The sequence below is a fragment of the Oxyura jamaicensis genome, chromosome 10 (assembly GCF_011077185.1).
Source record: "Oxyura jamaicensis isolate SHBP4307 breed ruddy duck chromosome 10, BPBGC_Ojam_1.0, whole genome shotgun sequence".
Taxonomy (NCBI): Eukaryota; Metazoa; Chordata; class Aves; order Anseriformes; family Anatidae; genus Oxyura; species Oxyura jamaicensis.
In genome coordinates, this window is record NC_048902.1 from 15,081,942 (window position 1) to 15,094,870 (window position 12,929).

General features: G+C 42.2%; 1 protein-coding gene and 1 long non-coding RNA gene across 4 annotated transcripts in view; one reads left to right on the top strand and one right to left on the bottom strand.

Annotated features, from left to right (window-relative positions):
- The window catches only part of SV2B (synaptic vesicle glycoprotein 2B), a 60,240-nt gene extending 50,366 nt beyond the window's left edge, over positions 1–9,874 (top strand). For 2 of the 3 annotated variants that reach the window (XM_035335457.1, XM_035335458.1), the window contains exons 9-13: positions 485–649; positions 2,879–3,012; positions 3,932–4,132; positions 6,082–6,241; positions 7,225–7,408. In XM_035335457.1, coding sequence (XP_035191348.1) covers positions 485–649; positions 2,879–3,012; positions 3,932–4,132; positions 6,082–6,241; positions 7,225–7,408 — 844 coding nt within the window. Of the gene's footprint in view, positions 1–484; positions 650–2,878; positions 3,013–3,931; positions 4,133–6,081; positions 6,242–7,224 lie in introns of all 3 variants that reach the window. The other variant, XM_035335459.1, reaches the window with a different exon arrangement.
- Positions 9,875–11,164: 1,290 nt separating this feature from the next.
- Positions 11,165–12,929, bottom strand: part of LOC118171934 — an 8,647-nt gene continuing 6,882 nt past the window's right edge. Inside the window, exon 3 of the long non-coding RNA XR_004753474.1 lies at positions 11,165–11,392. This is a non-coding gene — a long non-coding RNA (uncharacterized LOC118171934). The remainder of the gene's footprint in view (positions 11,393–12,929) is intronic.

Genomic DNA, 12,929 nt, shown 5'->3' on the forward strand with positions numbered 1-12,929 from the left:
CAAAAACAAAGAACTACCCACTTCTAGTAGTTCATCAGTCTAAATCAAAACTATTCAGGTTAGCTTGAATCTAATCTATAAGTAAATTTTATCTAATACCCACTATACTCTCGAACTTGCAGAAATCTACCTTTGAAGGGAAGCTTCCAGACTTGTTGCTGCTCTGCTGGTCTCTTGGGCAGCAAGGACAGAACATTGCTGTGTCTTCCAACTAAGGAGTCAATGTCACTAAAATTTAAATGAGTTGCCCTTCTTTAGGTGAACAAAAATGGACCAACATACTTCTGAGAGCAGCATTTTAGAGTAGGGAGGCATTTTGCTTGTTCCTATGTCAGAGCTAAGCAAGAATTTCTATCAGAAATGCAATTTGTATTAGGAATTTAACAGGTTTCCAAATTATGAAGTAGAAGTTTGGGAAAAGCACTGCGGTATTTTCAGTGCTAGGACCCTGTATCCCTAATGTATTTCTCCCATTGTGCTGTAGTTACTACGGCCTTATCGTCTGGTTCCCCGACATGATCCGGTATCTCCAAGAGGAGGCATACGAATCCAGAGTGAAGATCTTTGACGAGGAAGAGGTGTCGCACTTCACCTTTAATTTCACCCTGGAAAACCAGATCCACAGAAACGGGGAATACAGAAATGATAAGTAAGTGAACAGAAGTTGATTCAATTGATGCTGACAGGGAAGAGGGCGTGAGCAGATGTGGGAATGAATGACACCCACCAAAACACACATACAATTTGAAGAAGTAACCCTGCTTGCAAAGTAACTGAAATTACTTTTTGGAAAGCTCTTTTTTATTAGTTATCCACGGAGCAAAAGTCCTCTTTATTCTGCCTTTCACACACTCTGCCTCAGCCACTCACATCTCCAGACCCAAGGGGATGCATCGGAGGAGTCCAGCTCCCAGCAGCACCCTTACTGGGAGCAAGGCAGTGAGGGCACCAGGCTGTGCTGGGCAGCTCGGGATGCAGCCGTGATTCTCTTCCCTTAGCACACACTGACATCTACTGGTCTTGGGCAGCAGAGCCCATCACTTAAAACCTTTTTTTTTGAAAATAAAAAGCTGTGTTGCGCTGAAGTTCTTCGTATGGTTTACCTGAGTCTTCATCCTGCAGCCCAGTAGCGTGAGCTGTGCCATGGCCAGTTGCACTGGTGTGCTGGCCAGCATCTCCCTGTCACCTTCTCTTTTAATGCTCTGAAGTCAGAGAAGGTATTCTAGGAGAACATCATTGCTTCCCTCTCTTTCTTTCTTTTGGGCTGTGCCTAGGTTTTTCTTCTGCATCCAGCCTGACCTCAATCGCTGTAAGCTCCGCAGCGATATAAATCCCAGCGATTTGTAGCAGGACATTTTTACTTTTCTAAATCCCAATATAATGGGTGGGAAAATACCCCTATGTAAACTTTATGGTGATGCCATTGCCCCAGAGGGCCTAGGCAGGGTGTTACTCCAGCTCCTTGCACTATGGGGGGATCATACTGAGCATTCACTGTTATGAAACTTTTTATTATTTTATTCTTCAACTGGAATTGAGGATGCTCAGCACCTTCCAGGATAAAAATGTAAAACTGTGGTGTATATCACTGTATATCACCTTTGTCCTCTCCAGTTTAATAACTCAGACTTGATTAAGCTACATTCCAACAACATCCAGCACATCTCATGATTTATAGCTCCGTTTTCCCTCTAGTCCTTGACTGTAAGTTAAAACTCCATTGAACACCAGGCCATAGCTGCATGACTCTTTTAAAGACAGATGTTAAGAAAGCAAACTGCAGGCTAAGGCCTTCTACAGCCTTTGCGAGTAAATACATCACAGGCTATTACTGGGCAAATGCAGAACAGCTGAAGTGTTGCTGTAACCCGTGAGACCTTCTACACATGCAACAGACTTGAGTAGTCTTCTTGTTATATTTGAGCATTAATAATATCTGTTAGTAGTCTCGGTTAAGAAGCCCTGCAGTGTTCACTTAATGGTGTAAATAGCCATCATGTTAGCCTGTCTTGTAAGTGCTCAATTCAATTATGTTTCTGGGCATATGTTAGTAAGCCTTTTTATTTGGTGACAGTTGTGGCGTCCTCAGCTAGAGCAATAATGCTTGCACTTAATACCTCTTACATCTTCCAAACATGTCTGTGCATTAACTAATACATCTTCCCAGTGTCCCTGCAAAATCTCACAGGTAAATCAATATTGTGTCATCCTTCAGGCAGGCAGGTCAGACGTGTCAAGCTTCAGAGAAATCAATCAACTGACACTGCTGATTATTTTTAGAGTAATCTGTTTTCTTTACATGATATGCAACAGTCCTCAAACAGAGATGGTTACAAGCAGTACCCATAATCTCCCTGCTCCCTCTAGAAAGCTTACAGCAATTTTGCATTAAAAATCACTTTGAGTTTAAACAGCTGTCAGAAACCTTTCACCAAATGGCCAAATGGGCTCCTGATAATGTCTGTTTTTATTTCTGCTTGAGGAAGGGGCAGAATAAAGAAGGCAGGAAGGTCAACTGCCAAAGAAAATGCCATGCACTGGGTGAGACTGTCTTCTTTGGATGGGCTAGCATTTAAAATGAGAGCATTTGTGTCCATTCAGCTTTAGAAGCATGTTTTCTTATTTGTGACTAATTTGAGGAATAGAAAAACTGCCAGAAATTCCATAAGATCCATCTCTTTAAAAATGTCTTTGAACCTCTCTTTCCTAATAAAATACCAAAGGATTTTGTTGGAAGTTCAGCTACATATTTAAGAAAAACCATTCTGTAAATGACCCTAGAAATTATCATCAGTGTTCTGCCTCTTGAAACTGCCATTGCATGTTATATAATGTAGGAAATACCTCAAAGTACAAGCTTCTGCTTCCTGCCCCACAGATTTATCGGCATGAAATTCAAAGAAGTGAGATTTGAGGACTCGTTGTTTGAGGAATGCTACTTTGAAGATGTGACATCCGCTGAGACCTTCTTTGAAAACTGCACCATCATCTCTACTGTCTTTTATAACACTGGTAATGGGATTCCTGATATGGTTTCATCCCTGTAATTAGGAACCATTTTATCAGGTTCTGGGAGGAAGGATGATAGGGATCTGTGTGTGTGTGTGCACCGGCTAATGAGAGTGGTGATGGAAAATAGAGGGTGAAGGCAGGTTAAGGGACTAGTGCTGTCTTACCTTTATGGCTGGTTGGCTGGGGTGGTGCTTTTGCCTTATGGTTTAGCTAGACATATTTCTTTTTTCACAGACTGAGTTTAGCTTTCCATGAAGGCATCAGCCTGCCAAAAAAAAAAGTGTGCCTCCACTAGCATTGCCCCAAGGGCTGAGGCTGGTCCCATCTGTGATTCAGCTTCTGTTTCTTGCTTAATTCTGTGTTCCTGTTGCTACATTTGGAAGGATGCTCCAGGTCACTCCCAGTGTTTCTAACTGCATGGCTCCTGGTCTCATTTGCTACTGCAAAGGAAATGCAAAAGTGTGCTCAGGCCTCGGCACATTAACGTAGTGGCAAAATGCCTAGCAGTTTAAAAGCTTGATCCAACAAATTTGGCTTAAAATATAATTTTAAGTTCTCTCTTTAATTCATATTCAACTTCTGTTTGATGATTACAGATAATAAAATATTAATTAATTTGTCTTGTAAAAGCTTTTAATTTCTATTCTAATAGAGAACAAACCATAATGCCATGAAAGTGAGAGTCTGCTTTGCCCCATCCATGTGGTATGGGGATACTGGTTCAGGTCATTCAACAAATAAAATATGACACCAGCTATCAGGCATGCAGGTAGAATTTGTTGCTAAAATAAAAATTCCCTGGCCATTTCCTTTTATTGAGAAGCATCTCTGAGATCTTAAAGTTGGTTTTGATCCTGACTCCTGGCTGTATGAAGGGAGATCTGCTGAGCAGGATCAAGACTTCGCCTTTTTCTTGCAGATCTCTACGAACACAAATTCATCAACTGCAGGCTCATAAACAGCACGTTTCTGAAGGAGAAGGAAGGCTGCCACCTGGACTTCGAGGAGGACAACGATTTCCTGATCTACCTGGTCAGCTTCCTGGGCAGCCTGTCCGTGCTGCCGGGTAACATCATCTCTGCATTGCTCATGGACAAAATAGGGAGGATAAAGATGATCGGTGAGTGGTCTGTTGGGCCCTGCTGAAGCAGGACCACCTGGTACTGTGCAGTTGATGTTGGTTTCCACAGAGTTCTGTATAAATAAATAACACGTTTTTCTTGTAGTGATGAAAAATCACAAACATTATTTGCTGTAGCTGTCTGACAGCCCAGGAGATCCATCTTTGAGGTTTCTGGTCTTCAAATGATTTTAAAAACAGCTTCAGGAAACATTTGGTAGATTTATTGCCCATATCACATCCAAGCAAGATGCCACCCTATAGACATATGGGACTAAGTTATCACCTTCTGATTACTTTGGGAATTTCTGGTGTTGCTTGCTCCAGGGTTCAGACCTTGCTCTCTTGCCAGGTCCTGTGGAGTCATGCCTCAAGGGACAGACAAGTGAGTTTAGTAAAATCAGGGATGAGACACTCTCTTGAGCTCACCTATTTCTCTCTTCTGGGAACAGACAGAAGTTTAGTTAGCTGAGCCTCACTGTCAGACAGGTAAAGGTAAGGAAGATGATCCCATCAGTGTGTCAAGAATTTACACCGGGAGGGCAGAATGAGCCTTCATGTAGTGAATTTGGAAAAGACCCAAACAAACGAGTGGGTCTGTGGGAAATAAATTAAATAAAGCTGAATGAGAATCAGGTTGTCCACCCTGCAGACATGTCAGCATTTCAGCATTTTCATCTGGAATTGAGATGACAACTGGAAACCTAAATGCTTATTTCTTCTGCAGAATGAAAAGTACAGGACAAAAATTGGTAATGACATGCTGAAACGTTTCACTATGGAATTTCCAATTGAAATAGCCTTCTGGCATCCCACCCATATCACTCTGCTGAACATATTATTTCTGGTCAGCTTAACGTGAAAACTGAATTTCTCTTTTGTGTTATGTGCCTCACTGGGACTTCAGTTCAGTTTTATCGTGTTCCACTAAATTCTCTCCTGTGCCGAATGTCAGATCTGGGGCACACACAGTGACCCTGATGCTGCACGGTACCTCTGCAGCAGGGGAAATATCTGCACTGCACAGAGAGGGATGTGGTTTGGCCATGGAGAAGAAGTGGGCAGGGGCCCTGCATGATAGCTTTCCATAAGCAGAACATCACAGTGGCAAAATACAACTAAATATACAAAATGAAGCATGTTAGTTCCAGCTCAGGTGTCAAACTGATTAAAAAAAATCTCAAACAAACCAACCAAACAAAAAAAAATCTCTGGTATCCTGGTGGTAAGTTGAGATATTTCAACAGAAACAGAACTTTCCAGTGAAAGAGATTTTGATTTTGCAAAATTGTTTCTTTCAGGTGAAAATTCCCAACTGGGGAAGAAGGCTGTGATGTAGCCATTAATATTCCTGAATCTGAACTGTGGCTAACTGAGCATGAATGCTCTCACTTTCTCCCTCAGTGGTGTTCAAAAAATTATAGCTCCTGTGCAAATGTGCCATGAAATCTAACGATGTTCTTATAATTAAAAGAGACCTCAAGTGCTTCTTACAATCGGCTGTAAATTATCCTAATTGAGTCTAGAAATGTGTCAAGTGATTTCAATAAAATGTGAATTGCTCTAGCTCTTCACTCAAAACTCAAGTTGAAAAACCTTCACAAAAATTCTTCCTCCTTGTTGGCTTTCATGTTTACTTGCCTCTACTCTTCCTGGGTCCATCTGGAAGTCTGAGATGCTGGAAGTCTGCCTGCAAAAGCCTGTTTTCAGCCTCTCCATAGAGCAGGAATATCAGCATGATCAGATGGTTATTGAGAACATTTTCAGGCTGGTTTCCAGCATCACACAGTGACAGATAGGCAGCATCACAGTATTTTTGGATTTTTGCAGATTTCATTCATTTCGGGGTGAAGTGCTGTCACTTAGAATCCATCTTTATCAACACTGTGGCAGCTCGGCCACGGATAAAGGAAACTGGTGCCAACATTTTTCTCCTGGTTCCCCCACAGGTGGCTCGATGTTGATCTCTGCAGTGTGCTGCTTCTTCCTCTTTTTTGGCAACAGCGAGTCGGCGATGATCGGCTGGCAGTGCCTCTTCTGCGGGGCCAGCATTGCCGCCTGGAACGCCCTGGACGTGATCACCGTGGAGCTCTACCCCACGGATAAGAGGTGCTCAGAGTCTTCTTCCTTTCCACTCTTGGCCCTCTGACTCTGGCCTCTCTTTTCCTGATGGAAAAGTCCAATGCTCACTCTAGATTCATTCATGCAGGAGTTTTATTTTATTTATTTTAAGCAGCCCTTAACAGCCTGGTAGTCCTGAGGCCATACTGGATCAGCATAGGTATTTGCAAGCATAATTCTGCTTGCACCATGGCTTGTACTCAGGGAGTCATGGGGGTGTATGGAGATTATAGGCAGATAAATTATGGAGAGTACATCATTTCTGTGTACGTGCATGGGGTCTGGCCCTTCAGACTGTGTCATCCAGCCTCTCATCTTAGCTTATCACCATGACAGCCTTTCTCTCCACAGCAAAGAGACAACCACATGCACAGAATTATCTGGGAGATGAGGTAGCATTGGAAACTTTGGGAGAATGAGCTACAGATGAGATCTTTCCTGCCAGCATCATTATAAACCTTTTTATTATTATTGTTATTATTATTATTATTATTATTTCTTTTTTCTTTTCTTTTTTTTCCCTTCTGCAAGCTGTTGGGGAAAGCCAGAAGTGAAGGGGAAAGACTGTGCTTTGAAGACAGCATGCTTTCCGCTGCCGGGTGAAGCAGGGTTAGGAGGAGAGGCCTGGCTCTTGCTCTGGTGAAAACCCACCACCCACCCCAGTCAGTGCTTGGAAGGACTTTGACAAGTTCTAGAGCAGGTTGGGTCCTGCTTTCCTTGGGAAGGGCAAAGGCTGTCAGAGTGGGCAACTCAAGAGCTAGGGAGAAGTTAAGATGAAGAAGAGAAATGAGTACACACAGACATGCAAAACAGTGATATCTATTTATTTACTATCTATTCTGGCTGGCTTACTTGCTGGGAGTATAGCCTAGGCAACATCAGAGCATTCACAAAATAATCCATCCAGATCTTCTGTAGCTGTGCCAAGAACACCCCTCCTAACCATTGCTTTCTACTTCTCTTCCCCACAGGGCAACAGCCTTCGGCATCCTCAATGGGCTTTGCAAGTTTGGTGCCATCTTGGGGAACTCGATTTTTGCCTCCTTTGTAGGCATAACCAAGGTGGTTCCCATCCTTCTGGCTTCCTCTGCTCTGGTTGGAGGTGGCCTGCTCGCTTTGCGCCTGCCAGAGACTCGAGACCAGGTCCTGATGTGAGCAACTGAGGCCAGGGGGGGGTCAGGGGTGGAAGTAGAAGAAGAAGAAAAAAGAGCCATGTTTGGAAAAATCAAAATGTCTTTTTCTATACCATTTTGTTGATACCTCAAAGAGAGGGAGCAGAGGTGAAAGAAGAGCCCAAAGGGATAAAATGAAGCCTTTTAGTATCTGACCCTTTTACAGCCATGATTGGTGCATGCAGCTACTTCACACACCCTGCAGAGCTTTGCTGTTTGGGTTTAATCCTGCCTACACTGGGAGCCTATCCTTTCCCTCCCCATCCCTGTGCAGCGACACAAGACACGAGCAGGGGCTTTGTGCGTGCATGTGCCTGCAGGGTGTGAGCAGATCCTGAGCCCCGTATATGATTGCTGAGCTGTGAGAGCCTGCCTGCCTTGCCAAACACTCCCTGGCAATTCAAATAAGCTGTGCTCAGATGCGAAAGGCATCCAAATGGCAGGCAGGTAACAAACCTACCGTAGGTCAGATCCTGCAACAGGAACAACAGCTATAAATGTGACCTTACCTGTCTTGATTTGGGGGTTGCAACTTGGAAAAAATGAGAATCCTGGTTTCTGGAGGATTTGAGAGTGGGTGCTCATCTCTCTTAGAAAACTCGGTGTCTCAAAGCCCCTTTACTGTCTTCACTTGTGCATAAAGAATCACTAGGCACCTTCTTGTTCTGGGAGAGAAATATATACATAATTTTATATCTATGGATGTATTTACACTTACTTGCAAATGTATGTGCACATATTGAAGTGATCAGCTAGTGAAATTTATATTTTTTAATTTCTGCACTATTTAAAAGACCTTAAGAGAGGCACTAAAGACTATTCCCACTAATTCAAGTTTATCTGGAGCTATGGCCAACTTAGTGACACATCATTCTTTATACCAGACACCAAATATTTAAGTGCATTGATGACTGGGAGTATATATTTCTATGATGATAAAGATCTTTTTCCTACAAACTTTCATGGAGGAGAAATTGATATGATGTTGGAGCATTCCACAAACCAAATGTGTACATATTATCCAGTGTAAATAGAGGACTTTTTGTCTAATACCTAGAGTATGTTAACAGAGAATTTACCAGCATTTTAGCCATATTAGTTAAAGAATATGATGCTTCATTTTCTTACATATTTGGGTCTCATCGAAACACTGTAAGCACAGTTACTTATAGCCATTTAACTTGCTACAGGGGGAATGCACACAGCAAGCTTTCACTGTACAGAGCATTAAATTCTCCATTAAGTGGGACAGTTAAGTTTGATATCCTGTACAGACTCTTTTTGAATTTCATATGCTCTTTTTATTGTACAACTTAAGTTCAGTTGCACCTGAAAGCAAAGTGAGCAGTGTATTTTTGGATATATTTTCTTGGGAAGCAGGAATGAAATGTATACTGTTAAATAACACACATAAATACCTAGATAGTGCTAATTAGTCCCATTCGACAAGCTCAGCCATAGACCAGAATTGAGTAGAAATGGTCACATAATGCAGGGAATTTGTCTTACCGTGATATTTTCTGACATTAAAAGTTGTAAGTTATTTTGTACTTTTGCTAGTGACCTTTATACTTTTCATTGGTTCTTTTTTTTTTTTTTTTTTTTTTTTTTTAAAGAAAATTGAGCAGTGCTAGGCTGAAATCCAGCAGGACTGAAGTCTACCATCTCTGCCTTCAGCTGCACAGAGGCAGTCATATACACCCACAGCTCACAGCAGGGCCAGCCCCGCGCAGCTGTGGCAGTCGGTGTCAGCACCACTGCAGAGGACAGATGAAAGACACAGAGCGTGGTGAGATCACAAGAAGCAAATCCTTGCTGATGAGACAAAAGTGTCTAAACAGCATCACTTTCGTTACTGTGTCAGCTAGGGATAAGCACTTAAAGAGCAGCTCGGCTACAATGGGCTATTTGGGATTTTTATAGATTTACTCTGAGGTTTATGAAATTGATAAAATCACAAGTGGCTTTAATAGCCCGGCTTATTATGCCTCATTTCTCATTTTATGGGTAGCTTAGGGCCTTTTTTCTGATTTGTCTTCAAAACAGCAAGGTTCCTTCGCTGAGGTAGGAGTGAATGTAATTATGTCCTTTGGCAGTGGTTCACAGCTTCTGTTGAGAATCACAGCCCACAATGTGTTTTTTCTCTAAGAATGTCTGATCCCTTTGCATGGTAAAAAGCAGCTAAATATGTGTTTCAACACAAAAGATCACCATGGTCTTTATGTTTCATTCTTTCTGTTGGGTTGTGAATGCCCATTAAGTCATTGTATTTACAGGGGAAAAAAAAAAAAAAAGGTTTGTTTCATGTTCTGGACTATTCTGTTGTGCTGCTCTGTGGAGCCAGAACTTATCTTTATTTATTCGACAGAGCACTCTCAGTTACATCCATATCCAGTGCTCTGACAGCAAACCTGATTGATTGTGTTTTCCATTGACATTGCACAGTTACCAAAATGGCATCACTTATTTTGCAGACCTTCACCATTGGTTTCCTTAGAAAGAATAAACTGAGGTCTTAAGATGATAGAAATGGTAAGGTAACATCAGGAAATGTTATCCAGTCTTAGGAAACTTTCTTCTTTGTAGAATGGGTCCTTCACAGGGTCTGCCTGGTAAACCTCATGACTGAGAGATTAGCTGGGGCAAGGTAAAGAGCAATAGGACCTGGCAGTCACTGTCACCCGGGCTACCCATGCAACTGTGCCCCTAAAATGCATGGGTTGGTCACTTTGGAGTTAGAGGACAGTGGGTATGGGGCCTGATGATGTTCCTATCCCTGATATTTGATCAGGGAGTTCATGAACAAATACAAAAGTGCAAACGCAAACTGCAGCTGGTACACCAGGGCCTGGGAAAGGAGGAGCAGCGAACAGAGAAGGAAGAAATGAAAAGCTGAGGGGAAACCACATTAGCTAGCCTTAGACACCTACAAGTCAGCTGTCTGAATTCAAACTAAGCAACCAGGGTTGCCATTACTCTATGTCACAAGAAATAGCGAATATCTGTGGCCACTCAGTTTTGGTTTGGCTCTGAGTTTCAGGCTGTGTACTACCAGCTAGGCCGAGCCCAAGCCACGGGGTACCGAAGCACCATGCATGGGGAGGTTTCCCATTGGGCACCTCCTCTGATGGCTCAGCTTCATTTCTGCTGTAAAATCACCATTTATAGCTTTGCTACAAGGAGCCAGCATGCCTCCTCCAGCAGTTCCCCCTGCCTACACTTGCCACAGTGAACAGTCTCCATGTCTTGGAGTTCTGCTGTTACTGGATCATCTGCAAAGAAAACTGCTGATCACAGCCCAATAACAATCCTCACTGAGCACCATTTCCTTGGAATTGTGAACTTTTTGGCATAGAAGGCACAGAGGACCAAGACAGGGGACTTGCCTTAAATCCTAAAAACTTCCTGTAGGGGACAGTTGGAACTCTTCATGCATATGTGGCATGCCAGTCCAGCCACGCAAATGGGGACTTTGTGGTTTGGAAGAGATGGGTGCAGGGAACCCGAACCGGCCTGCTGGGTCTTGGTGTCTTCATCAATACAGCACAGTAGTGGGGTTGCTGCAGCAGTTCATTACTGGGTTTCTGAGCACTCAGAAACAGATAGAGGAACAGAAAGCACTGTTACTATTGTAAAAGACCAGTGGTATTACAATAAGAGTTCTGCCTCTTTATGGTCCCGTTGATTTAACGGGTTGTTGTACTATTTTTTCCAGACTTTGGTTGTGCAGCACTGCTTCTGCTATCACATTTCATTCTGCCACATCCTGTTGGTGGTGGCTGCTGCTTGGGGCTGGGTGGGGTGACCCCCTGCTTGCCCATATCATCCTCATCTCCCAGAAATGCTGTGCAATTTATGAACAGAAGTGTATGGATCTTTTGGACTAAGAAAAGGGTCACTCTATGAAAACCCAAGTCCAGAGCCAGATGTTCTGCACTCTGGGGAGAGGTCCAGCAGCTCAAGGTCTCTTCTAGGTCCTGCTTTGAGACTTCCAGCAACAGAGTATACTCTGACACTCTGACGTCCTAGGTCCATTTCTGTCCTTGCTTATGTCCTTTGACTCTCCAAAGGGCACACAAAATCTGAGAGTATATTTTTAGGTTTATGTAGATTCGAGCCCCATGCATTTTATTTCCATCAAGTTTCTCCCTTGGTTTCTCACCCTAGTATTAGCCAATGCTGCTTTTAGGAGGAATCAAGCCTGGGAACTGTGAAGAAAACAAACTGAAGAAATTTCTTTGCTGTATGTAATGCTAGAGCTGTATAAATGTTTACACACTGCAAGTTCCCCTGTAAATAACACCCAGTGTCATGCATTTAATGAAATATTTCATTTAGGTGTTCTGTCAGCTCTGTGTGTGAGATAGCCAATTCCCAATCCCTTGGTTCCTTTTCTTCATTTAAAACTTTTTCTTTCTTTCTTTCTTTCTTTCTTTCTTTCTTTCTTTCTTTCTTTCTTTCTTTCTTTCTTTCTTTCTTTCTTTCTTTCTTTTTCTTTTTCTTTTTCTTTTTCTTTTTCTTTTTCTTTTTCTTTTTAATTTGATCTGTGTCTGGTTGTCACTGGAAATTGCAGCTGTTCCAATGGACTTTGTATTTGTTCTCCCTGTCACATTAAAAAGCTGGAAGAAAAAGAATGGCTCCTGCAGTGTTTGTGTTTAATGTGCACTTTGAGTCCTTTTACAAGAGCTGCTGTGGGTGACTTTGTCCTCTAAAAATGTGGGGACTTCCTCTGATGTTTACAATGTGTACATCCTTGCTATCTCACACCATCCCACCTCAGTTAAGACTCCCTTCTACTACTGCATTATCACCCTGTGCATTTCCTAATGCATTACATAAGAAACTCTATAGCCTGGAAAAATTTCTGGTGAAGTAAACGTAACGTATTTTTAAGTGCCATGTAAAAACAAAAAGCTTTGCAACAGGAACATGTCCAATAAAAATGTTTCTTGTAGCCACACACTGACATAGCACACTCTCTTCAGGCTTTTTGGTAAGATTTAGGTGTATAAAGGTTGAGTCCATATAAAATATAATATGGAATATATTGAAGGAATCATGAAGGTTCATCAATCATCAGGAAATGAAACCAGGCATTTTTCCTCATCTTGGGTTCAAGCAGATGCCATAGGACCCATCTTACTGGGTGGGCCAAAACCAGCAGCTGGTAGGAACTGGTCTCAGGGAGCTGCCAGCTGGGAATTTTGCAATACTCATATCTGGCTACAGAATACAGAGCTACAGTGTCTACAGCTCATAAGCCCCTTTTGTGTATTCTGCTTTTATACAGAAAGCTGTGTATTAGTAACCACTGTAAAAAATAATTTCCTTAGAAGAAGTAGGCTTTTAAATAAAGGTCAGAGATTTGTACTTAAAGCCTCAGAAGAAAAGGAAAGGAAAGGAAAGGAAAGGAAAGGAAAGGAAAGGAAAGGAAAGGAAAGGAAAGGAAAGGAAAGGAAAGAAAAGAAAAGAAAAGAAAAGAAAAGAAAAGAAAAGAAAAGAAA